At 42.1% G+C, this 27,296-nt stretch overlaps 1 protein-coding gene across 6 annotated transcripts in view; it reads left to right on the forward strand.

The window, feature by feature from the left end:
• The first annotated feature begins 202 nt into the window (after nt 1-202).
• CPT1A (carnitine palmitoyltransferase 1A) overlaps nt 203-27,296 on the forward strand; it is a 45,042-nt gene continuing 17,948 nt past the window's right edge. The window contains exons 1-9 of one of the 6 annotated variants that reach the window (XM_083426569.1): nt 203-538; nt 11,976-12,129; nt 13,196-13,335; nt 14,368-14,539; nt 17,116-17,217; nt 19,718-19,855; nt 21,225-21,302; nt 22,945-23,052; nt 24,870-24,954. In XM_083426569.1, coding sequence (XP_083282695.1) covers nt 11,989-12,129; nt 13,196-13,335; nt 14,368-14,539; nt 17,116-17,217; nt 19,718-19,855; nt 21,225-21,302; nt 22,945-23,052; nt 24,870-24,954 — 964 coding nt within the window. In that variant the 5' untranslated portion in view covers nt 203-538; nt 11,976-11,988. Of the gene's footprint in view, nt 539-3,428; nt 3,592-11,975; nt 12,130-13,195; nt 13,336-14,367; nt 14,540-17,115; nt 17,218-19,717; nt 19,856-21,224; nt 21,303-22,944; nt 23,053-24,460; nt 24,549-24,869; nt 24,955-27,296 lie in introns of those variants that run through there. The other 5 variants (XM_083426566.1, XM_083426570.1, XM_083426568.1 and 2 more) reach the window with 5 other exon arrangements.

The raw sequence follows: 27,296 nt of genomic DNA on the forward strand, positions 1-27,296 counted from the left end.
GAAAAGGGGCTTGGAAAGCCCGTCCTCTCTTCCCTGGGACTACCAGTACTGCAGGCGCGCTCCGGCATGAGAAAGAGGGAGCCCTCCTCTCTCCTTCCAAACCCAAAAGAGCCCTGCTTTCTTTCTTTCGGAGGCGCGCGCGAGGGCAGAGGCCGCCTCCCTCCTCCCCCCTCTCCACCTCAGCTCCTCCGAGCTCCGCCCCGCTGCTGCCTTCGCCCTGCCCGAACGCGCCCCTGCCGCGCCTCCTCCTCCGGCTTCGCACTTTGCGCCCGCTGCTGCTGCTGCTGCTGCTGCCTCCTCCTTCCCCGCCCAGTCACCCCGGAGCGGCAATTCCCGTTTCTCGGCCCCGGCCCCGCCCTTCTCCTGGCAGCTCGGCCAATCCGGACCCAGCCGGTAGCAGCAGCGGCGGTGGCAGCGGCGGCGCTCCAGGGTGCTGCACTGCGCGCGGGCTTCCCTCGCGCACTCTTGTGCGCTCTCTCTCCGTCTCCTCACAGCCGCCTGCGAGGAGGCGCCCCTTTCCCTCCTCGCCGGATAGCCCGTAAGTTGAGTCTTTCTGCCCCCCCCGCCCCACCCGCGGTTGGTGTCTTTCGGTTCTCTCCCGCTCGTTTAGGGTGGGTGGCCCCGCGCACATCTAGAGGAGCACGCGGGGCCCGGAGGGGGCGGCGATACTGGGGCGGGGGGTGCCCGGGGGTTCCCGTGCCCCGGGGTGCTCCGCTCGCCGTCTGAGGGACTGTCTAGTTGAGAGAGACGGCGTGCGCGAGAGAGTCCCTTCCCACGTGAGCGCCTTCCTCTTCCGCGGCTCCCTGGCGCTTAGCGGAGGAAGGACATCCCAGGGTGGGGAGCAACTTGGCTCCTGTGTGTGCAAGAGGGGCCATTGGAGAATCGCGGTTTATAATCTTCCTTCCGTTAATGCAGCAAGCTGCCTAACGGAGCACGATTCTTTGCTCCCCTTGAGCTCATCGAGCCCTGTCAAAGATTAGGAAACGGAAATTTAGACTGAAGTTTTGCGTGGTCCACCCTTAACTTGGAGGCAAGCCCAGCTGAACACAGCAGGACTTCTGATTGCTTCAGATTGTGCTATTAAAATACTATTTTTCCTTCCAGCTTTTACTTGAAGTTAGCTGGTATCTTGCATTGGAGTGAAACCTTTTCCCACTAAGTAAGAACTACTGAGCAAACAGTGCTCCGTTGTAGTCTCTTAAAGACCAGGTTGCTCACAATATGGTCTTCTCTGAGGAGTGGCTGACAACATATAATAAACAAATGTTGTCTCACCTTGACAGGAGATTATACCCTTGGATATTATCAATGACATACAGTGATGTACAAACATTGGGGAGGGGGGTTGGCAGCTCTATACAATACAAATAGTGGAAAAAATGAACTGGTTGCACCTCTTGAGAACATTGATTTCAGCGATGAGTTGACAGCAGTGGGGGTGTATTTTGGAATTTGGTAAATAATACATAATCTTTGGACATTGTGTACAGGTAAACCTATCCCTATAAACCACTAATGCTGTAATTCTGGAGCCTGCAGCTGTGCATATTGCCAAGAATCTGAGCCTTGCAGGAACTTGTAGACCTTCATTTAATACTGAGGAAACACAGGGCATTATGCAAACTTTGGTTTTAAGGAAGCTTTTGTTTTAATATGAATTTCTCATAATAATGGCTGAGCTTATGTCTTGGCTACTGCTTAGAGAAGATTATGATGGCTTCTTAGTGGGCTCTTGTGAGGAATTTCTAAACATTTTCTTTTAAAATCATTTACTGCACCAACCCCCTGACCATGGCCCTATACATTTGGGATAAATTGCCGTGAGCAATGTGGTAGTTCTAGTATAACTAGAATATCTGGGTGAGGTAGTATAAGGATCCTGTTTCTCACACCTTTAAATGGAAAGTGTCTCCAATATTAGCTGCAAGCATGTAATCGATTCTTCACATAGCTGCAGATTAGGAATAGTCTTAGTATGGACAAAATAAAAAGAAGTTATTGTGGTGTTAACACATGTGCAGTGCCACCAAATGTGTATTAAGCCAAGTGCTCATTCCTGCTTATTAATGCTTGAGATTTCTGTGACTTGGCCACATCACTTCTGCAACAGAGGAGCCAATGACCATCTTAGCATGGGGTTTTGAAAGTCCTGAAACACTTCATTCTAATATAGGGCAGGTGGAAGCTTACACATTGGATCTTCCCATTCTGTGCAAAAACCAGACTTGAAAACTGTGGAATGTCAACAGTGCTGAATTCAAGGCAGGGGAGATTTGAAGGCGGCAGCAGCAGGAGCGGCCCATGCATGAGGCGAAGTGAAACCATTTGCCTCAGGCGGCAGATCCAACCCCCTCCCTGCCCCCACGGATGCGCCACTGCCAGTCCCACTACAGCTACCCACACCACTGGCACAGCACCATTGTCTGCTGTGCCCTTGCCACTGCATTGTGGAGGCAGTGTGGGCAAAGTCGCAGGTGAGAGTACAGTTGCAGTGGTGGGGATGGAGTGGGGATCCGGAGGTGGGGGGGGCGGGCGTTGGGGTGCTGTCAGGATGTTTGCCTACGGTAGCAAAATATCTCAGGCTGGCACTGATCAGAGGTGGGGGGGGCGGGTGGGGTTTTAGCCTTCCACGTATTCGGCTAGACATAAATGCACACTTGGCATAGGGAGGCTGGGGGCCATAACAATGAAGCATTTGAAAAGCGGGGGCATCTCGTGAATGCATTGTGTTTTAAGAAGGGTAGGCAGCACTTTATGTTGTTCCCAAAGTTGAGTGGTGGATGCCCAAAGTGCATGATGCTGAGAGAGAAAGAATAGTAAAAATAAGCCTAGATGTTACAAGAAACCTCACAGAAAAGGTTTTCATGCTTTTCTCTTCCATCCACAATGGGAGTCTCATTGAACTTTGTAGGTCTTTGAGTGAACATGCATAGGATTGTGCTATACGAATTTTTAATCCTATGCAAAGTTATGTGGATGTATGTCCTTCTGAAAGCCCTGGGACCTAGAATAGTATTCGGTTGCAGCACAGGGATAATCAAGAAATGAGCAGCACAAGAGAGAGAAGTGTATCCTGTTCTCTCACTCCCTGCACCCCATATTGTATATCCATGTTGTACTTTTATAAATCTGAGGGTTGAATTTGCTGCCGGGTTAGCTTGTGTTTAAGAAAGCACTGAATTTTAGTCGTACTGTGAATTTCCTTTTGTATGTGTGAGCCATTCAAAGTGCTTTGTCGTTTTCTTGGGACATTGATGGTGCTTCCCATTTCTAAGAATTGGGATGTTGAAACAGAATCAAGGCTAGAGCGTGAAAGGCAAGCGGAGCTTTTGTAGTTTGGTGGTGTGTTGTGTGCATCAGCGTAACCTTTTGCCTACTTTTCTGAGTCCGTCATGTGATCTTTCTTTGCTGTGGAGGAAGGGCGGGGTTTCAAGAAGTACGCTGCTTTGCAGAAGTGCCTTTCAGATGACATATTGCATGACTCCATAAAATTAAATCACCAGGGCCTAATAAAACGGGGGGTGGGGATGAGAGGCCGGACTGAAGAAAAGGCACAAGAAGGCACTATTTTGGGAACTCGTTGTAGGTCAAGTATGTTTTCTTGCGTTGCTAGAAACGGAAATACTGTAGTAGACGCTGTCTTCCTGCTTGCAGTATTGCTTCTGGAAAATACTCAGTTGTACAAAAGCAAAAGTAGCAGCGTGCCCTTGTTGTTGTAGATAAGTCGTCTTCACTGCCAGCTCCAAGGATCTGGGGACATATTTCATGGAAGTCAGTTATTTTCCTTTAAATAACCTTTTTATAAAATTGGGTGTTCTGATATTTGACAGTAAAGTTTAGTTCTAGACATATTTCTATCTCCTGTTAGACTTCCACATGGGTTGCCATATTCCTCTGTTGTAGCCGATACAAGCAAGAGTTTGTGCTCCCTTAGAGATTAACCAATTATGTCACAATACATTTGTTAGACTTGAATGTGTTTTGTGCTTGTTAGATTTGTTCGTCCAGTAAATTAATCAGTGTGCCTGTCATCCTTGGCATGATACCCATGGTTTCTCGCCCTTTTTGTTCCTTTTGGTGTAACATAATAATTATGTTGAGTACTTGGGAAACACAGTTCAATCTTTTACAAAATGAGGCTATTTAAATATAGAGAATAACTGTTGATTTTTTCTGTTTATTGGAGAATTCTGTAAACCAGTGAAAGGAACTCATAAAAAGTTAAATAACCAAAGTGGTTTGGTGCGTGATCAACTCTGTCATTCTTTCTGCTATCTCTTTCTTTGCATATCTGAAACTTGAGAAATATTTGCAGTGGTCTCTTAAGAATTATGTGCATACACCCAAAGTTGTAAAGCCAAAGTTCTCTTCCTTTATTCTCAAGTGGAATATTTATAAGTGAAGGAGAAATCTGAGGAAAACTGCTTTGAAATGCAATTGAAATTACTACTGTCTATAGTGAAGTTAAAAACAAACACAACTTACTTTTCAGCATGTCCTGCAGACGATAAACCCCGTTTCTATTACAACAAGGAAGCGGTGGTCCCATTGTCTTATTCTGAAAATTATTAACTGCTTTTATGAGTAATCTAATGTGATAGCATTTTCATTACTGGATCTTGTGTGTGCATTCTGACCTATAGCCAGTTCATACCTTAATGAAATGGGTGTTGCATTTACATGGCTGCTTCCCATGTATTCGTGGTAATGTATGTAATGGGGAAACTGTACTCCAAGTGGTTCTGACATTGGAGGCAACAATAGACACCTTCAGTGTGGTTTCACTGTTAACATATGGGGCAGCAACCACACTGAAGCAGTAATTGTTAACTAATGTCTGTTCTTTCTAAGGAACACATAGATAATAGATAATTCTTTATGACCACTACTCTTACAGTAATTTGACAATGCTCAGTATCAGGAGTACACTTCTTATCTAGATTTTATGATTCGCCCCATGGAGAAATACCAGTTCTAATCAAGGCAAGAAATTTGTAACCTCAAGGAGCATTAAGAACCTTGCTGTTACCAGCATGCCTGTGGTGGGAGAGGCCAGCTGACTTAAAGTGGGGAGCCTCTCTGCTTTCTCTAGTCATGCCCTGAACCCCTTAGTCTTAGCCACCTTCTCTGGGATGGGTATTACTAATACCAGCATGTCACTTGTGAGTTGCAGACAGCATTCTGTACCAGTTTGGTGCAAAGGATCTTGGGGCATGCCACATTGATTATGTTGCCCCCATACAGGTTATGGTGCAGATTTCGGAAAGGAGAACAGCATCTCGGCATACTCATATGGCTTTGCATTAAAATATACTTGTACTTTCATTAAAAGAAACAACCGGTTGTTCTAGGTTTGAGTAAAGCCTATTGATCTATTAACCTTTTAATGTTTATTGCAGGTTATGATAAAAACAGGGTGCCTTCAAAGAGTTGCTTACCTTTAGACTATTGATGGGAAAGCGCAAGTGAACTTGCACAGCTGTCAGTGACGTTGTCCTTGGCTGACCTGCTGTTTTGTACTACTTTGTTTTCCTTGCCACGTAGGGTTTCAGCTTGTCCGTTGGCTCATGATGTGACTTGCAGATGCTGTGTAGCTACGTTGAGAATCTGAGTTTAGTTCTCTGACATTGGCATATAATGTGCTTCATTCCAGAAAAGCACACACAATATTTCTAGAGTTCCAAGCCATAGATTAGTTTCCAGTAACTCTCTACTCATTTTCCTTCTCTAGCTTGTGCAAGCCTTTTCAGGCTGACATTCTTCTCTACTGTGTTTCTTTGTAGTCATGGTAGTACCTCTTTTGGGGGAAGCGTTGTGCTTTTTCTTGGATACTTTGTCCATCTTTCATCCCAATCCACTCAGCTCTCACCTGTGGCTTCTATAGGCTGTTAGCATGTGACAGTGGCCAAACACCAGGAATCGGTTCAACTAGCCGGCTAAGTCAGGTGAGGGTAGCTGATGGGTCTTAAACCCTTGATGAGTTAGAGCAGCAGTTCTCAACCTGTGGGTCCCCAGATGTTTTTGGACTACAACTCCCATCATCCCTGAGCTCTGGCCTTGCTAGCTAGGGGTGATGGGAGTTGTAGTTCAACAACATCTGGGGACCAACAGGTTGAGAAAGGCTGAGTTAGAGACTTCCCTTGCATTTGAAGACAGGCTCCAGTGGATTGAGCAGATGAGACCAATAGTGGGGCCAGTGGAAGAAGGCAGTCTTCACATTCTGTAGAGGAAAGTGAGGGGCAGATGCGGCTTGTCCACCTGGGAAGATAGCCCATTTGGAGAAGAAAACACTAATTCAGAGTGGAGTCCCTAAGACAGTGGGATGGTCCTGTGTACACCTTCTGGAAAATGCTGCAGCAAGGCTGGTGCCAAATGTGTTGATCTTTGGACCACATCAACGAGGCTGAGGGCAGGGGTCTTGTCATCTGGGCAGCTGAGAACCTCCATACACACTGGCCAGGCTTGTGCCCCAGAGAGGTCACTTGGGTGCTGCTAACACAGTGGTTTCACTTCATTCTCAGAGGTGCACTCCATTGTCTCTCGAGACAGGTGGATGCCAACAACATTGCTCCTTCTCCCATTTTATTTCTTTCTAGTTGAAGGCTTCTAGTTCTTAGAATGTGCCTTAGTAAATGTGACCACCTTCCTCATACTTGTGATCAGGCTACATCCATCTTTGATCTTATCCAATTATTTTTATTTTCCTTTTAGCTAGTTCACTTTACGCCACACTTGGCTGAGGACCACAGCCTTAACAAGTGCCATGAAGGTGGGAAAACTTCTGGTAAAATTAACCAGAACTTCCCACCCTAGGATATTAGGATTTTGATACTATGTTCAACTTATACGTTTAAACTATTTCTAGACTGGCAGTTATTTAACATTGTTTTAAAACAGTGTCAAAATATACAAAACCAATATAAACATAGCCATTGCGTTGCCACTAAACGAAACATGCTATTTCCCCATGAAAATACTAAAACATTTTCTACCATCTACTCTGCTTTTTTCTAAATGGTGCTTGTATTATTTTAGGGGTACTGAATGTCAGGCCTGGGGTTTAAATGCAGCCCTCCAGGCCTCTCTGTGCATCTCTTGGCAATCTCCCTAGACCATACTCCTCACTTGCCCTGCTCAGCAACCTCCTAAGGTGTTTTTGCCTGGTTTGATTGTGTCTTTGAACTGTGACAAGGCCTTTTTTTTTGTTTTGCTGAAGAGAGGTGGTGTTTTTGTGCAGAAACACCCAACTTTCGTATGATTCAACTGTTGCTCTGACCACACCCACCACAGGTGTGCAACCTCTTGAAAGTTGCCCTTGAGAAGGCTTCCTCAAACTCTGCCCTCCAGATGTTTTTGGCCTACAACTCCCATGATCCCTAGCTAGCAGGACCAGTGGTCAGGGATGATGGGAATTGTAGTCTCAAAACATCTGGAGGGCCAAGTTTGAGGAAGCCTGTCCTTGAGGAAATGTGGCTCTCCACTTCTGCATTATTTGAATGCATTACTGGTCTTTTCCTATTGTTTGAGTCCTTGTTGCCCTGAATTTTGCAAACACTGCAGGCACTTAGATCAGCAGAATGTAATAACGGATCCAAAACTGCAGGGAATCTTCTGATTTTCCTAGCCCAAGGTCAGTGACTGGATGCCTAAATCCACAGGGAGAAAGCAGTTCCTTGGCAGTGGAGTGAAATGGCACAGTAATGGACTTCACCCTGTTCTCTAATGGAATACAGTGGTACCTCTGTTTGCGAACGGGATCTGTTCCGGAGGCCCGTTCGCAACATAAAAAGAGCGCAACCCGCAGCGGCGTATCTGCGCACGCGCGGGTTGCGATTTGCCGCTTCTGCGCATGACGTCATTTTGCACGTCTGTGCATGCGCGAGCGGCGAAACCCGGAAGTAACCCTCTCCAGTACTTCCGGGTCGTCGTGGGACGTAACCTGAAAGAACGTAACATGAAGTGGACGTAACATGAGGTATGACTGTAGTTCTAGTTTTCTAGATCTGATGCTATATAAAAGCTTCATTAAGCACAAAACCTTGGCATCAGTTTGGAGGGAAACCAAAATTCTGGGGTTATAAGTTAATGAAGCTGCTATAAAATACATAGCTTTCTAATGTCTCATGTACTAAAGTCTTCAGAAGGGCTAGATGTTCAGTATGGATCAGGGGCATGTTGGGTTAAAAGATAGCCATCATTGTTGGTAGCAGAATTGTAATCAATATATGTATTTACATATATTAACAGAGATTGGACATTTTGCTTCTTACAGATATGAAATCTGTTCTGTTTCATATTCCTGACTGTGTGCTTTTTTTTGTATGTTGTGTTTTGTTACAGGTCAGTAAAAAATAACTAATACTGCTATTAGCAGTAACTACTTCTCTTTAAATCATTTTTACTTGATACTGCAACACATATTGAATTGCTCCTTTGATCAGCTGAGACAGTGGAATAGTTACATCCATTCCTTCTGAGAACACATTGTGCTAGTTTCCCCTAAAGCATATTGGTATGACTACAGAGGAAATCTTTCAGATGTAGCACAGATGCTGTTGGCATTGAGAACTTGGGAGAACTATGCTAAGTGGAGAGATTGTCTCAAGCCTTGTGTGTGTGTGTTGTGTAGTGTTTGTGTGTGTAAATCTTTACTCTTCCTTTAGCAAAGCCTGGCCAAGGGTACTTTGCCAAATGACACGCCGGCAACCCAAATAAAAGCTTCCTCATCTTTTCGTTTGCGTAATTTTGTAAAGCTTTTCCTTTCCCTGCAGTAGTGATCTGCATTTCCCCCCCTGCATAAACGCACATGCTCTGTAGTGCCGTGCCCTTTCACCCACTTTTCTGAGCAAACATGTGACTGCTTTAGAAATGTGGAGGCGGGGAAAAGTGCTGTACAGCAGACTATTTAAAAAATCTCATTTAGAAAGGGGGAGAATAATCTTAAAAGAGAAATGATAGTTCAGGGTTTCTTTAATACTCAGCTGTCTGCTTATAATACTAAATAATATTTTATTATTTAAGGGAGGGAAACTACAAACTCGTGTAAGTGAAGTGTTAGTGACACTGCTAGGGCTGAAGGCTTATCCATACTTACCTTTGCCCTGTACTGTTCTTTCCAGGCACAGGTCTGTACTTTAAAGCTACTGTATATGTTGTTTTTTCCACCCTGCAGCTTCCCCTGCAAAAACCCACTCTTTAAAGCTGAAGCACAACAAACAACAATTTGGGTTTTGCACAGATTGCCATTTGCTCCGATTCAGCGGTAAAGTGTGGGTTTTCTCTAGGAAAGCTACAGAGCACAGTGTGGATAAGCCCACTGCCATATCCTTTAAATTTCATTTGTTTTAGGCTTCATCAGAGTAGCATTTTGACCTCTCATATTTGTCCATGAGTGCAGAGCAGTGGTTCCCAATTTGCGAAATACTGTGGATGCCCTGTTTTCCAAAAGCCAAGCTATGGACTCCCTACTTGTGAGAATTTTGATATCTCTGTAGTAGTTTTCGTTATGTGAATTGTGCAGTGGAACCTCTGGGTGGGTTACGTAGAATCCCTGGGGGTCTGTAGACCTTAAGTTGATAATAACTGGTGCAGAGAAATAATACAGTGGTACCTCGGGTTACATACGCTTCAGGTTACAGACTCCGCTAACCCAGAAATATTACCTCGGGTTAAGAACTTTGCTTCAGGATGAGAACAGAAATCGTGCAGTGGCGGCGCAGCAGCAGGAGGCCCCGTTAGCTAAAGTGGTGCTTCAGGTTAAGAACAGTTTCAGGTTAAGAACGGACCTCTGGAATGAATTAAGTTCTTAACCCGAGGAACCACTGTATTTAGTGAGCATTTTCTTTGGGAATTCATGTGGTGGAAAGGAAAAAGCATTCAGTTATAAAATTTAGAGGGGCGGGGGAGGGTAGAGCTAGTTTTCAACATCAGTGTCTGAGACCCTAGTTTTCTCTTTACATGAAATACAATTAACTCTAATTTTCATGCAACTATTCATATATCTTGCCTAGAATTCATTGCTTAAGAAGTTAGAAATGAGAATCAAACCAGCCACTAAGAACACAGGAAGCTGTCTCATAGCAGATCAGAATATTTGCCCATCTAGAGCAATTTTGCCTACTCACGAAGCAGCTCTTGAAGATTTTGGACAGGCGTTTTGCAATCAACTGCTACTGGATAATTTTAACTGGAGATCCTAGTTTTGCATGCAAAGCCACAAGCTCTGCTACAAAGCTCTGGGCCCTCCTCCACCGGGGAAGGAAGCAGCTCTCATTCTGCCAGTGAACAATAATGTTGTCACAGATCTTGTTAAGAGCCTGATGTAGAAATGGAAGCTTCCATTTAAACTTGTATCATGCTTGACTACTGCAAAGAATGTTGAAGTCCTGTATTCATTATAAGAGGAGGTGTTTAGTCCCCAACTATTTTTCATTTGTTTCATTTGCCCAGTGGCATATACATGCGCTTCCAGGGTTAACACTGACAGCAAATATGATAAAGTTGTCTTCTGCACCGTCATTTCATTCTTGTGTCTTCCTTTTAAAGCCAATCTTCCCTTAATCCCCTGTCACTCTTTCCTGGCTATATACTAGTCCCATCCCCAACCTGTGACTTGGTCTGTGGCTAATGTTGTATTGCTACATGAAGATTAGCTTTATCTATGCACATTTGTTTTAAATAAAGCTGTAGGTCAGTTGTGGGAAGCCTTTAGCACATGTTGTTGGACTACAACTCCCAACGTGCCTCACCATTGGCCATACTGAGTGGGTCTGATGGGGAGCTGGAAGTCCAAAATCATCTAGAGGCCTACAGGTTTCCTTACCCCTGCTTTAGGTCATAGTGTACCAAAGAAGAGAATGAGATATAAATCAGGTGGCCCTTCCTCAGCCATGAATGTGCTTATGGATTTTGACAAGCAGCTATCTTTTCAGCAGCTTACAATATATCATCGAAACGTTTATGCTTTATTCTCCTATGTGAGGAACCCAGTTTCTTTCCACTATGCAAGATTTACCGGTACATAGCAATTCCAATGCTGATTCAGCCATCAATCCTGCCCAAAGGGCTGTCGGCCTCATCAAAATATATTTCAAAGCATTGTATTCAATTAAATGTTCATTTATCTCTTTTTTTAAAAAAGAGTATTCATTTTATTGGGGCAAAACTTAATCCAGTTATGGTTTGGATGGATTGGGAAATGGGGAGAGAGGAGCTGGGCTGTTGTTGGGCAGTGAACCAAATTGCCAAATTTGCTCTAAAAGAACTCTGCTTGTTAATGGAAGTGGATGCTCTAAGTATTTGTTACACTGGAGTAATAGGGTGTTAAATCTGTATATGAAAAACAGTTGCTTAAAAGCTTTACTTGAAATCTTTCCTGTGGGTTTATGACCATCACTAATATCTTGGTTCTGGCAAGCAATGTCTGGCTTCACTATAGCACTTGTTCTTAATGAGAGAATGTGATTATTCCAGAGCACAGACTTCTTGCCAGTTGCCTTGTTGAAGTTATTGTGGGCACTCATGCATGATGAGGCATATCTAGGCTAAGATATGACTGAGCCTTTTGGCCACACACATAACCGAACTGTGAAAGGTGGAAAATGTACCATTAACTATAGCTTACTATCTTGGTCTGCTCCAAATCTGTTAAATCAAAGTTTCCCAGTTCCAACAAAACTGGAAACTTTAGTTAATGGTAGACTAGCCAACATTTTTGCTTACATGTGCAAGGGCTGTGTGCATGACCAAAAGGCTCACTCATAGTTTGGCTTATTGGTGGAGGTATAAATGACTGAATGCTGCCTAATGATGTGGACTGGAGTAGCACTCAAGCAGTATTTGATACCTTCAGTAAACAAAGATGATGATTAGTCGCCTTTACAAATTTGCAGTAGATATCATATTCTTGGCTTCTAATTCTCTCATGCAAATTAAGTAGCTACTAATAAACATTTGTTTGTTCTTCTGTTTGCCAGGTAAATTCTAAAAATGGCGGAAGCCCACCAGGCAGTTGCTTTTCAGTTTACTGTAACCCCAGATGGAATTGATCTGCGTATGAGCCATGAAGCTCTCAGGCAGATCTATCTATCTGGTCTCTACTCATGGAAGAAGAAATTCATCAGATTCAAGGTAACTCATATTGCAGATCTGAAACTATACTTGGGACTGAGGCATATATTATGCAGCAAACAAGGGTTTTTCTGAATACCCAATTTTGCATTTTAGCACTAGTTTTGGTTGTTGTGTGTATATACACCACCCCTGTCCATTTCCCCCCTCCTGGCTGTAATCACTCCTGGCTATTTTTCTTTAGATTTAAAGACCAAAATGAAGTCTGGTCAGAGCAGAACCAGAGTAGAGGTGTGGTTAAGCAACACTCTGCTGCTTGCCAAGTCTTCCTTCTCCTGGGTTAACTAGCAACCACATGTTTCAGAAATGTGGGAACCAGATAGTGTGAATCTTACTCTGAAATGTTGAAATAGATTTAGTGAAAACCCATGAAATGTTCCCCTCACTTTCTTTACTTTCACTTCATCTGAACTGCCTGCTGCCATGGAAAAGTAGAGCCTTAAGAAAGTGATGCATTGTATTGGGTGTTGATCTTGGATCAGGCAGACCTGGATTCAAATCCCCGCTTAGATATAAAGCTCATTTGACTCGTCTGGTATTTCTCACTAGTGCTCTATGAGCAAGAGAAGGAAATGAAAGGGCTTTCCTGTATGCCATCTGATTGCCAGATAAAGTTATCTGGCAATCCAGGAGCTCTTCCCCTTTGTTAGGGCCTGCCTTTCTATGCTAGGAGATAGTCCAGGTGAGGAAAACATCCATCATAAGGGCCTATCATAGTTGTGGGCATGTATCGCCATACCCCTTCCCGGTTTGGTGGGTGCAGTTTGGAGGGCCCTGTGCTGATTTTTAGCTTCCCAAATATTGCCATCTTTACACTATTGGCATATTTACCAGTCTCCAATACATTTTAAAAAGAAGTTCATCCACACGTCATTCTTGCTAATTATACCTAACAGTGTTCCATAAAGAACACTGAGTTAGTCTTCCTTGAGTTAGTCTGCATTCGCATGGCTATGTTCACTAAATGTGTCTGGGAAGTGTTAAATGGGTGCATCAGAATCCAGAAAATTAAAGTACAATATTCTTGTGACTCAGTAGGGCTCTTTTTATATTCTTTCCTTTCCAGAATGGCATCATCACAGGAGTCTATCCTGCTAGTCCATCCAGCTGGCTTATTGTAGTAGTAGGAGTTATGTCAACAATGTATGCCAAAATAGATCCTTCATTGGGACTAATAGCTAAAATCAACCAGACCCTTGATACGACGTAAGTAAACTCTCTCTTTGCGTTGAATAGATTTTTCTGGTTAGTGTTAATGATGGGTGGAACGTCACTTCTCAGTTTGGCTCAAGGCTACAGTGAGATAATAATGAGAGAGTAGAATCCTATCTTGTTCCCTTCCCTCCCCCTTCATATGATTACCTTGCAGTTGCTGCTCTATCAACAGAGTTGGGGAGTGAGAAGAGTTAAGTGTCTCTGTATCCATATGCAGAGACAAGTACACGGTGCACCAAGCTATTCTAGGTCTATGGACCACAATATAGCTCTCTCTCTGTGTGTGTGTGTGTGTGTGTGTGTGTGTGTGTGCAGCAAGAACTCAGAAAGAGCTCTGAGAAATTTCATTTCTTGGCACTAGGAATGAGGAATGAGGAAGAAATTTGATCCAGTTCACATTTAATTTGCGCTTTCTTAGAAAAAAAAATGCAAGAACTGAAACACACCTATCCTTTAAAATTAACGCTTCTCGGAATTTTGCAGTGCAGATCTCCAGCCTTGAAACAAGTGTACCTGCCCTGACATGTGTACCTCTTCTGAAACAGTGGGTGCAGGTGGGGGGTGGGGTTGAAACATAGTAACAAGGCATTTACCATGGTAGTATTGGCAGCTTCCTCTTCCCCCACCTCTTATAATTTTTAAAAGGCTGCCACCATCACTAGCCAAGGGTAATTGACCACCCTGCAAATACACTAGTGTCACATTCTAAGGGAATGAAGGGGACCATGATGGCTGGGGCTCTGTTACAGCCACCACTGCTATAAGGGGGGCTGCCATAATAAGTATATTCCTCCTCCTAATCATTTGTGCCATTTTGGGGGCCTAGCCTGAAAATAATCAAACACGCCACCCCCTCAAACATGCTGCCTTGGTGAATTTGGGGGTCTATTTCAGCACAGTCCTAATGTTCAGAACGATCTCTTCTTATTAACAGTGGCTTACTTTGGTATGCTTCACTCTTTTACATTTGTCCAGAATTCTTGGAGTAACAGATGCTCTCTCTCTCTCTTTATTTTTTAACAGAGGCTATATGTCCAACCAAACACAAGGTATTGTCAGTGGGATTCTATTTGGGACGGGGCTCTGGGTGGCCCTCATTTTCTCCATGCGCTACACGCTAAAGATGCTGCTTTCCTACCATGGGTGGATGTTTGCTGAACATGGCAAACTTTCCACAGGAACCAAGATATGGATGGTAAGAGATTTTTATCTCTCTATATTTTGGAATATGTAGTTGATGTGACACTTATTTGATTATATCTGCCATTAGTAACTTAGTTTTCAGGGGCACAGCTTCAATATTTTTCTTCCCAGTTCCTTCTTATTACTGCCCCTTAATATTTAATGGAAACCAAGGAATGCCACTGAGGTGCTACTGCTTATTCTTCAAAGATTTCCCTTTGGTTACATTTTGTGAACTGGCAGAATAGCCCTCCACTTGGGTGAAGCTTGGCTACTCTTGACTGCAATATTTGAATAGCTAAATGTTCAACACAATTAGCCTTCCCAAAGGACCACAGTGTGACTAGCTTCTCTCAGTATGGAACACAAGCCTTGGTAAAAGGCCCTCAAGCCAAATTCCACTTCTGTGAGGAACTTGCAGCTTCCTCAGTGTTACAGGGAGGTGGGTGGCTGATTACCCTTCTTCCCTTATTTTGAAGAAAGCATGAGGAGAATGTGTCGGGTGGTGTTGGGGAAGTAGCTGGGAGGAAATACTCCCCCCCCCCCTTGTGTAGCCTTGCAGCATAAATAGTCTAATGTATCCTGTTGGTCAACAGGTCTTACCAACAACGTGGTCTTGTGGTCATTACATCCTGTCCCTTTTATATATTACTTGTCTGTAAAAAGGAGTTCAGGGGAAATGATAGATTGTATGTTGAATACTTCTGTGGGAAATAGAAAATGGTTGCAAATTAAATGTCTGATAGTTTTCTTCAGATAGGATCCCAAGAGCTTTCTCATTTGAATGCAGGTTCTATCTGAAGGGTAAGGCTTTAGAGTATTGTGTCAGCCTGGCTTGGTGTTTTCATTGGCTGGAATTTTTGGCATGTTCTACAAATTCAATACTTAAAAGACCAGTTTTTCTTATAATGCTAAGCTTGAGCAGTGTGAATAGTTATGACTAATCTGTTTTGCTGTCTTGATTTTTACTCCTGGACAGTGGCAGGAAGCTGTTTATTATAACTAAAATGGCAAGTGTGTTAAGAAATATAACTAATATTGCTTCTCTTCTCCCAGGACTAAAATTCCCAGATATTTGAGATATTTTAACCTAACTGGCTTACTCACTAGGTTGCAGCATTCTATTTCACTACAACACCATTGACCAGTCTAGCTTTTCCCCCAAGCTTCTTTCCTTACTGTAACTTGTTTTCACATTTTTTCTTTATTTCCCTAATTAAAGAACCTTGGGAACAATGATTGATTGTGTCATTATTAATCTGTGCTCATTGTATGAACTTCTGTGTTCTGCAAAAGTTTAGAAAATGAAAATTTAATCCATCAGTGGTTGGTGCCCACTGGGACTGCTAAGGTGGAAGGCAGGGAGACCAATAGCAGGCAAAGCTAATGCCAGGTGGGCCCAGCTAATAATAGTTTTGTCCCTGTCCTCCTCCCTGCTGAGCAGTACTAAGGCAACGCTGAATCTAAGGAGGAAGTTGATAGCCTTTACCCCCCCCCCCCCCCGGATTAGTTGTAAGTAAGAATGCAGCTGGGTGGAGGCTACCTGAGAGCAAAGAGAGATTGGTGGAGCAGGGCCTCGTTTGTCCTAATGAACAGTGGAGGTGAAGCGAAGCAACAGAGCAGGTAATTGAAACAGGCAATATAGAATACCAAAATAAACAGAAAACAAAAACCCAGATGAACAAAATGGTCTTGGTCTAATAAAACACTGAAATAATCTAAAACGAACATAAATACTGCTCTTGAACGACAAATACCAAGCATTAAACACACACCAGCTTCAACTACTTTCCAAATCCCCAAGCCATCCTCAAATGTATCCTGAGTGCACACTTATAACCACACTTGGACACGCACAAAGGCACAGCCTCAGGCTGCAGTTCCGGAAGATATAGGCAGGCCAGTTGAAGGCAATGGAAAGGCCAACATGCTTCAGTGTTGTCTAGATGGTCTACATCTGGTGTACATGCCTCACCCCACTTCAAAAGCTTTAGCTCCCAGGGATGTAGTTGTCCTGTCGTGCACCATGAAACACTTGAGTGTTCTGGCTGTTCATGTGGAATACCTATGCTCTTTCCTCCGTCCTTGACAGTTGTGCTACCAAAAATATTCCAGTAAAGCAGCCTTCCTCAATTTGGTGGCCTCCAGATGTCTTGGACTATAATTCCCATGAGGTTGGTGGGAGTTGAAGTCCAAAACATCTGGAGGCCACCAGGTGGGGAAGGCTGTGATAAAGCAAGAGTTGATTAATAGTTCAGTATTGTGCTGTCAATGTACACAAAACCTTACATGAGTTAGTCAGGTCCCTGACCGGAAGGAGATTACAAGGGTAAAGATGAGTTGGGAGGAAAGAATGCAGTGAAATGTTGCTAGGGTTAGCTTGGTACAGTAGGGGATCTGAATTAAGAGGATAAACCAAAAGCCATGTGAAAAAGAACTTCTGCAAGCTTTGAAAGCAGTAGGCTAGCAAGAGATCATGTGTTTTATGGTTACCTTGTACAAAGGAAGTCCAAAGGTTTAGAGTGTACGTTTAGGAAACAAAATATAAATACATATTTCAACTGTTGCTTTTTTCTGTTTCATTTTCAGACACTAGTGAAGCTTTTCTCGGGTCGTAAACCAATGCTGTACAGTTTCCAGACATCTTTGCCACGTCTTCCTGTTCCTGCTATTAAAGATACCGTAAATAGGGTGTGTATTTTGAACCCACCCCCAAACTTTAATCCAGATGGAATGTTGCCCTTGTTTTCCTTGTCCAGAAACATGCATCAATAAAGATGTAACATGATTTCTAATTAGTTCGGTTCTAGGTTAAGGTATGTCTGTATCCATTCACAACAAACTCAAGAATACTCAAGGGCACACCTTTACTTTATCTTATATCTATACCCCTAAGGGCAAGATAGTCAGTCTTTACATTTCCATGTCTTTTATCTTCTGTCTGCATTGTGTAATCTTTAAATGGCTTGGAGTCTTGTGATTGTTTTCTTCAATGGACTTTGTCCTAAGAATTACATTATGAAAATCACCAGTACGTGATGATGAAAGGAGACCACAATAACAATTTTAAAAGCGCAAATTATTTTCAAACAAAATAACCCCCCCCCCCAGCATATAGCATATTATATTCTTTCAAGAGTCTATAACATTTTGCTAGAATATGAGTGCAAATTTCAGCACACAAAATTTATTACATGGTGAAATGGGCCCAGCTGGAGAATACATACTGAAACATCTCTGGAAATTTGGTCACATGTTATCTTTTCTATATGGACAGTGTAAGGAATTACTATAAGATCTTGTTTAAATGTTGTCATTCTGAAAATGATAAGTAATACAAACATATTCAAATTTCTGGCAATATCATGAAGAGAGAGGTTTTTGTTTGTTTTAACCATTTGTGGGAATTGTTCAGAGGTATATTCATGGATTCCTAAACTGCAGTTTAGTACATGGAGAATGTGTATTGGGTCAAAACTCTTCCTCCTTGCCCTTCCATTGTCTTCTTTCGTCAAGACACCATTCCTGGCTAGCTTAACTATAGTTCCCCTTTACAATAGAAATGAGAAACTGATTTAATGTCAGTTTACTACCCAAGATCTTAAACAATTGTTTTAACATGGCTGGAACAGTTTCAGATGTAACAACGAATGATAGTTTAAGCCCACCAGGATCAGCATGCTGATAGAGATGATGAGCTCAACACGCACTCCAGACTTGCATTAAAGAGTTTTGCAATGCAGGAATATACATTGAAACTGGGCCAGAGAACTGATCTCTTTCATTGCTGCTGGGAGAATGGTTCACGCTAAATTTTGGAGGCAAATGGAAGTGCTGATAACTAAAGAGTAACTGTGCAAGTTGTGGTGCTGTGCTTCTATAGTAAAATGAAATTTGCATGTGTGGAAGAACTAAAAAACTGAAAACATGTTTAATAGCTAGAGACCTGCTAATTTTCCATAAGCTTTAAAATGTGACTTGATAGCTTACAAGCTAGAGCTCAGTTAATGGGTTAGTTTCTCTCATTTCCTTTCCCATATATGTAATTCCTCTTCCACTCTTCCAGCTTTTTCTCACTTCTCCTTTTTCCTCTCCTCTCCTGTCAGTTGCGCAGCTATTTCCTCCTCTCCAGTCTGTTCCTGCTCTGTCTTCACTTCATTCCTTCCCCTATTGTCTCATTTGTTTCTTTATCTCCCCACATACCCTGTTCTTTTTTCCTACTTTTGTCATGCCTCCTTCCCCTTCCCCCACTAAGCTTTCTCTGCTCTAGACTCTTCCATCTTGTGTCCTTGGCCGTTCGTTCACCTCCCCCACCCCCAGTTTTCCTTTTACCAGCACACACAGCCTCATGCCTGCACAATGGCTGTTGGGGCCAGCCACACGAACCTTGTTTCCACAGTTCTTTGTCAGGTGCAATTTATGATTCATGTGCAGTTGTGTTAACCTTCGTCAGAGGTGAAGGTTTTCCTCCTTTCTTGTACTTTTTTTTTGTACTTTTGCAAGCTTCATGTCTCCACAGCGCCTGCTAACACTTCCCTCTTATGTGCGTTTGTGTGGTGCTGTTTTTGCTGCACAAACATTGGCACTCTCACCTGACCATCAGAATAGAGAGAATGACACCTTCCAGTAAAGAGTCAATTCTTCTAAACAACAACCTGATCTGCTTCAGGGATGGCTTACCTGTGGCACTCCAAATGTTGTGGGACTCAAACTTCCATCATCCTTTATCACCTGCCACACTCTCTGGGGCTGATGTGAGCTGGAGTTCCAAACAATGCATGCAAACAATGCCACGGCTTAGCAACTCCATTTGGAAGATCTTCTAGTCAAAACAAAACAACCTACAAAATATTTCCAGATATTTTCTACAAGGTGACGGTAGATGCAAACCCTTTTTAATCGTAGTTTGAATGGAAATATAAGCAACAGATAGTTTGACATTCTTCGAGTCTCTCTTGCTCGCTTATTTTCTTACAGAGACTTGTTTCCATCTTCTTGATGTTGCTCTTGTTAGCTTGTTTCTCAGGTTCCCAGTGATGACTTGCAACAGCATCAACAAATCATGTAACTAGGGTTTCTCTTGATCATCCCACTGTATCCTATTAGCAGTTGCTGCCGCTCTATTGTAAATTATTGACTTGGTTTTGGTACACCCTTCTGCATTGACACCAGTTCTTCTTATCAATTCCAGTATTTGGAATCAGTTCGACCACTTATGAACGATGAGGAATTTAAAAGGATGGAAGGCCTTGGCAAAGATTTTGCACATAATCTAGGACCAAAGCTACAATGGTACTTGAAACTGAAATCCTGGTGGGCTACAAACTATGTAAGTAAATGAATTGAATGCTTTCATGAAGTCATGCAGTTAAAAGCTTCTCAAATCTTCATTCCTGAATTTTCCAAGGTTCTTTCCTTAAAATAAAAGATAGCGTTTTAGTTCTAGAAATTCCATTTCTTGTGCTGACTGCAGAGACTGGAGATAGTCAAGACTTCTAAAAGGTTTTTATGGAATATATTTATAGTAATCCCACCATTTTCAGTGAATGACATAGCACTGTGGCTGGTGCTTTTTTGTGCAAGCATCATTTGTATTCCTGCTGCTAGGAAGGCTGATAACTGTATTGACAGCCTACAGGTATATTGGGTCATAATAAATTACTAGTTTGATCTCATAATGAAGCTTAATTATCTTAAGTTGTTGAACCCTTATGTTAGCCACCTTTTCCTGCATGGTGAAAATAAACTTGTAAGCCACATGCAAATGCTGAAACTCTTAGGTTCTCCGTTTGACTCTAGGCAAAACTGCCTGTTTGTTCTTGCACCTGTCTCAAATGTTGCTTCCACAGCTCAGGGCTGATGTGGCAAACCAGTTTGGCATTGCACAATGCTACTGATTCACAGATGCTTCTCTGGTTAATCAGATCCTTAACTCTGCCTTAGCCAGTTGCACCAAGCATCAGGTACCTAGAAGCTACTTGATATTGGGAGTAGGCTAGTTGAACAACTCAGTTAATTCTGGTGAGAATCAGAATCAGAAGAATCTTTATTTGCATCAGCCACTAGCCATAGCAATAAAATAAAATAAAATGTACTGAAGATAGAGGTTAAAAACTTAACTAGACAAAATACATTTTGGAGGTTTACATCAATAATAAAATAATATATCTTATTCTAATTGCCCCCGCTAAAAACATTGCAGTTTTTGCTGTCACTTGATCATCTTGATCTGCTAAAAGAAAGGAAACAGTAGCAATGGTTGAGTGACCTGGCATGGACAATAATAGAGGGGCAATAACCTCACTCCTCAAATCTTTATAAAGAGTGCAAGCCAGAAGCACATGAGCCACTGACTCAATACTGCCATCTCCACATGGACATAACCATTTTTCCAGTGGAATGTTTTGAAATCGACCTTCAATAATTTGTACCAACATTACTAGTGAGATCTTTCTAAAGAAGAACTCCATTTGGTTATTGAATATCAGAGAAATTGCCCTTCAGATGCTCTTGATAATTTTTTGTTTCGCTCTCTAGCAAAAGTAGAAAATAATACTGAGATGGTATTCAGTTTTCATTTTCAGAATCAAAGTGTATCCAGGTGTTTAGAGTATTGATGTCCCAGTAACTGGGGCACTTTGTTTTACTTGGTGAATGTCACTGATTAATTATTTTGATCTTTTTCACTTTTCTTATAGGTTAGTGATTGGTGGGAAGAATACATTTACCTCCGAGGCCGTGGACCAATTATGGTGAACAGTAATTATTTTGCAATGGTGAGTAAATGATACAATTTTGAAGGCGTCATCATTTCTCCCGCAGAGCCCCTTCCTTTAGGGCTGAGATGGGAAACCTGATGCCCTCCAGTTGTTGCTGGACTACAACTCCCACCATCCCTGATTATTGCCATGGCGGGGCTGATGGGAGCTGTATTCCCAACAGCAACTGGAAGGCCGTAGGTTCTTCTCTGTGGGCATGTAATTTAGCTGGCATAACATCCTAAATTGTACACCCAAGTCACATGCCAGTTGCCTGAACTGAAGCAACTCACGTTTGGGGTTGCTTCATTATCCATAATCTTCCCAGCATGTGCACTAAGATAGAACTTCTGTTGAAATGTAGCATTAGATTGTGGTATGACTAAGAGGCTGTTTTTGGGAGGGTATTTTTTTCCGCATGTCTGGCGAGTCCCCCTGCACGGGTCAAAAATCGCTTCCTTGTCTATGAGATGTAAGGTCATCAAGTATGCTGTTAGAGAAAATGGTATGAAATGGTGCAATTTAGAGTCCTCCAGTTTAAGGTGCCAGCCATGCCCCTTTTCAGAATATTCCATTCCACCCCTTGATCCCAATTTTCCATTTCCCCAACCCCAGCCCACCAGATGCTTTGTTCTGTGACTACAAAGCACACTCAGCCGACAGTGAGCTCTTTTGGGATTCCATCTCTTAGGATTTTTTCGTTTTCAGTTTTGCTAACCAAAGCGTTTTGCAAGCCATTCCACAATGGTCAGTCAGTGTTCCATGTCCATCCTCATTTGGCTCGGGTGTTTGTTTGTTTGTTTGTTTTGAAAGAGAGGGTTATCCTGTTAAGTTGTGTTTTTAATTATATGTCATCTGCTGATAGCTCCTTCTTGTTCATGTATGTTTTGACTACATAAATTCAGAAACTCTCCCTGAGGACTGGAAATAGAATACTAGATATTGCCCTGTTTGCATGTCACACTAAGCCAAACTGTGGTAAGAGTGAGCCCCAGGCATGGGGATCTCGACCTCTTCCCTCCTGCCTAGTCATTTCGCTGCTGTACCACATTGAACTAAGCCTTGGTTTAGCTTAACGTGTTAGGCTTGCAGTATGGCTTTCCTGGACAAACCATGGTTACAGCTTGTGTTTAGTCTGGATAGAGCAAAGCCATGAGCCCATCTTTGGACAGCTATAGCTTAACTCCATGAATCTCAGCAGCAAAATTACCAGGGTGGAGTGAAGCAACTCCCGTCTCATCTCTGGGAGCACACATGCTCACACATTCACACTAAGCCATGGTTTGCCTTAGCGTGATGTGCAAACCAAGTTGGTGCCTTGATTAATGAGGTGGAAGATGTTTTCTGAAGATGACTTTCAGTGAACGTCATAGTGACCTGCAGCTCTACATGCACTTTGGTGCAACAGAAGTCAAGTAATATATTCTTTATTACATTTGAATAAGACAGTGACTACTAGCAAAGGCCTAACAAAGTAGAAGCTTGTGTGCAGCTGGTGCTGTTGTGTTGTGTGAACTATATATAAATGAAAATAAATACATGTGAAGCTTTCCTTTCAACAGTGAGCAGTAGGGTTGTGTGCATTTGTGATAACATTTGTGTTCTTCAGTACATACGGCTCTGCTAACATTCATCCCTGTCCATTCTCTTTATCCTTTAGGATTTCCTCTATTTTACTCCTACCAGTATACAGGCAGCTAGAGCTGGCAATGCTATCCATTCCATACTGCTATACAGAAGAAAACTGGACAGACAACAAATCCAGCCAGTATGTACATTAAAAAAAAAAAAATAGTCACACGTTTGTGTCTGATGGATATAAGAAAAGCCTCATTACTTGCTTAAAAGTAACTCAGAGGAGGAATGAAGCCTCCTACTTTCAAATGTAAGACATGATTTGTCCACCACAGTTAAATGTGCATCCCATAGCAAGCAAGTGAAACCATGAGGTTGTTGAATTGCTGGGGAACAAATTGATGCAAATGAAAATTGGTTTAAAGGGCAAGCCAGTGGGGATCCCTTGGCTAGGGTCCCACTCTTCTTCTTTGGACTCAACACAGCTTCTAATGCTGCCTAGCTGATATCAATAGAATTCCCATGTAGGCCTCATGGGGGCATGGGTACAGAACTTTGGGAGGGGTTCTAATATGTTCATTCAATACTCCTATTCATTATTACAAGCCATAGGGCACCCTCCCCCTGTTCTCACAGCAGATATGGAGAATTCTGTCCTGTGCATGGAGCAGGGCCACTTGAAAAGTGGACTACCTTTCAAGTTTCCATGAACAGTCTATATAAGGAAAGCTACTCTTCCTGTTCAGTTTCTATATTTCTTTGTAGGAGGCATTTTAGTGGCACCTCTTAGTGGCACCTGGGGCCAGGAAACTGAATCTTTACTGTATTACAGATACAGATAAAGTCTATTAAAAGAGATTTGAAAATGATCTCAGATTTTGGAAAAGATGACATTTAAAGGATTACAAAAAACTTTAGTGGCAGCCCTCATTTTGATTGATATGAACACAATGCAGCATAATGTTGGAGGGTGCAGAAAAGGGATAAATTTTGGAATGTATATGGCAGCTTAAGAGCAATTGGAAGAACTTCTGCAGACTCTACCATTGGCAGACGAGAGAGAGGTCTAGGGAGAAAATAATAATAAAAGGGATTTTGGAAGCTGGCATACTGAAAATGCACAAGCATAAAGCCTCCTGCAGGGAAATTGCATGTGTGTACATTCAGTGTACTGCCAACCTAGCAGTTCGAAAGCAGGTCAAAGTGCAAGTAGATAAATAGGTACCACTCTGGTGGGAAGGTAAACGGCGTTTCCGTGTGCTGCTCTGGTTCGCCAGAAGCGGCTTAGTCATGCTGGCCACATGACCCGGAAGCTGTACGCCGGCTCTCTCAGCCAGTAAAGCGAGATGAGTGCTGCAACCCCAGAGTCGTCCGTGACTGCACCTAACGGTCAGGGGTCGCTTTACCTTTACATGCCGTGGAATATACATATTAATTGATGAAGGTTGGTGAGCCACAATTTCCTCTTGTGGAAATGAGATGTGAAGTGGCCCCAAGGATCCACAAATCTTCTGGCATTCTTTCTGATTCACACGTGTTTTTTTCTTCACGTGCTTAACTCCATTTGTGAAACGCAATCATAACACTCGTTTGCGGCATAGATTCTTCTGATGGGATCCACTGTTCCACTCTGCTCAGCACAATGGGAGAGGATGTTTAATACATCCCGTATTCCTGGAGAGGAAACAGGTAAGCGGAATCAGCTGAAGAAAAGGAACATCAAAGAATTGAAATGCTTCCAGAATTTCTTCTTGAGTATACCATTCTAATAACAAACATTCGTATTTGCAGTGTGTGCAGCCCAAGGAGAATGGAGTGACTTGTACACTTGAAATATGTGGCAGCCGTTGATCAAATCCTGATCCACATTTCAAATACCTTGCTGGTTCACCTTGTATGATTATGTGCTGTCCCTGTTCTTTCTCTTTAAAAAAAATATAAATAAAGGTGCTCCCGGGAAATGATTTGCTACCCGGTATGGGTTCTTTGACTTTCCTTTTTTCCTTTCAGCTTATGATTTACAATGCCATCCCAATGTGCTCTTCTCAGTATGAACGTTTGTTCAACACTTGCCGTTTACCAGGCACAGAGACAGGTACAGTGTTAGTCCTGTCAATCCTGTCAATGTTTTTGCCTCCCCACTTTTGCATCCTAATCTTCTATGTATGTAGCAGATAACTTAAGCCTACAACATTTGCATATCTTGTGAGGCTGTGTGATTTTTCCATCAGAGAAATCACCATAATTTGCATTATAATATGCTAATAAGATCCAGTTCTTAAAAGTTATGAACCATTTCAGTGTTGTGCAAACGCACTACTAAGTACATTGAGGCGTATTATAATGAATGATGAGAGTTGCTACAGGAATCTGTTCCCATTTGCTGTCACTTCCTAGAACTGTTTGTGTGTGTGTGTTCCTGAACAGGTGTTGAATCATTTAAATGTATTTTTTGGTTTGTATATCACATTTCTATGCCTCTTCTGTGTTGCCAAAACTAAATTCAAAGTGGTATACTGTACTTCATAAATCATGATAAAAATGATGATATAAAAATACTTCTTAAAAAGCAATAAAAACCTCACAAATGCACTTTTAAAAATCTGGTCCTAAATATATTAGCGTAATATCAAATCAAGAAACCTTCAGCTGTGACTAAAAAGCCCTCTTAAAGAGTCAAGTTTTAACCAGCCATCAAACAATGAGAGAAGTGGCTAGGTGAGCTTCTGATCAAAATACACCCCAGAGTGTAGGTACTACCACAGAGAAAGCTTTGGAGCTCTATGCTCCATTTTTGTGAAAGGTGGACTAACACCTCTCCCCATAGATTTAAGAGGGCAGATTTTCATGAAGCCGATGAATACCTTTCACATGGCGTGTTAAAATTGGCTTGCAGGAACGGGGTGAAGGGTCAGTATTTGAAGTCACCCCAAACAGGGAATGCATTCTTAAAATATTTTTTCTAATGAACTTGTTTTCTACTGATAAAATTGTGTTGGTCAAGAACAAAATAGTTCTTGATGCTGAAAGATTGGTTCCATTTCCCCCCCAGTGCTGCACATGCTGGGTCACAATAAGCGAATAAGGATCACAAAACAAAGAAGAAAGAAGGATCAACAGATCAACAGCAGAGGATCAACAGCAGAGTAATTCTAATGGTTCTGAGAATATTTCACCATTAGAATTACTCTGCTTTTGTATTTGTTGATCGTTCTTTCTTCTTTGCTTTGCATGTGGTGAGATCTTTTAGCTGAGCCTCATTACAATGGGAAGAAAATAATGTGAGCATCTCCTCTTTGCCGCCCCGTTTATAGACATGCATAGCAGGGCTCCCCTTTATTTTCTGGAAATATTATTTCAGATCTCGTCATCTGCACAGTTTATCTCAAATAGGGCAAAGGTAGGAGGTAGCCTGTCAAACCAGAGTAAGTAAAGTAGGTAAAGGTGTGTTAATTTTAATTTTCTAATGTTAATAAGAAACTGGATCTGCCTTATGACAAATGTAATGTCTTCTAATGTGAAATAATTTAGTTGAGAAAAATGCAGCTTGTGCATAGAAACAGACTCAGATGGTTCATATACTTCCTTGAACTGGACCTTGCAAAAGTGCCATGAAACACTTCATAAAGCAGTTATTAATTCAACTGGTAATAAGCCCAACATTTTGCCCCGTTTTTAAATAATAGAATCACAGAAAATAAGCAATCTTTTTTCGAATATGCTCTCAGTTACCTAAAATCACTACTAATGTTCTTGGTAATATTTCTAATTTCATTACTCATTTATCTTAAAGCTTTGCTCAGCATGCTGTTCTTTTGGTAATGACAAATAGTGATCAAAATTTGACAATGAATTGCAAATTTCTGGCTTTATTTTGAATGTATTACTTCTACAAAAGCAGTGCTTTTTCTGTGTGATAGTTAGTTCTCCGGTTACTATACTGCATCCTGGTTGAAGGTTTGATATCTGCATCTCTTTTTTTTCCATAGCTTGAATTTTCTCGCATTTACATTCCTTGACTGTAAAAGAAACATAGGCTTGCATTCAGTGTACCACTAAGGAGATAGGTTTCATCCCCCTGTGGGAGGGAAATGCCATTGACGCTAGAACAGGGAGTTAGTTGAATACAGCCCATAGAATTATCTTAGAATATGTAGTTTTACCTCCTGTCATAGTTGGACATCCTATCATGCTCCGTATCAAGGTTTGTTAGAGAACACTTGAAAACTTCAGACAGAAAACTAGTTACTGGCTTTGATATGGGGAACCATTTCATTCCCCATGTGGTCACTTCATTTACTTTCCATGTAAGAAAAAAGAAAAAAGTCACACGACTCTCCTTAACCAGTGATTGTTGGAATCATTACTACTATTATTGGGGAATGGCAAGCAGGAATACAGATACAGCTTTGAGTAAAAGTATAGATACGTGTGTTT

The sequence above is a fragment of the Podarcis tiliguerta genome, assembly GCF_965153285.1.
Source record: "Podarcis tiliguerta genome assembly, chromosome: 1".
NCBI classification, from domain to species: domain Eukaryota; kingdom Metazoa; phylum Chordata; class Lepidosauria; order Squamata; family Lacertidae; genus Podarcis; species Podarcis tiliguerta.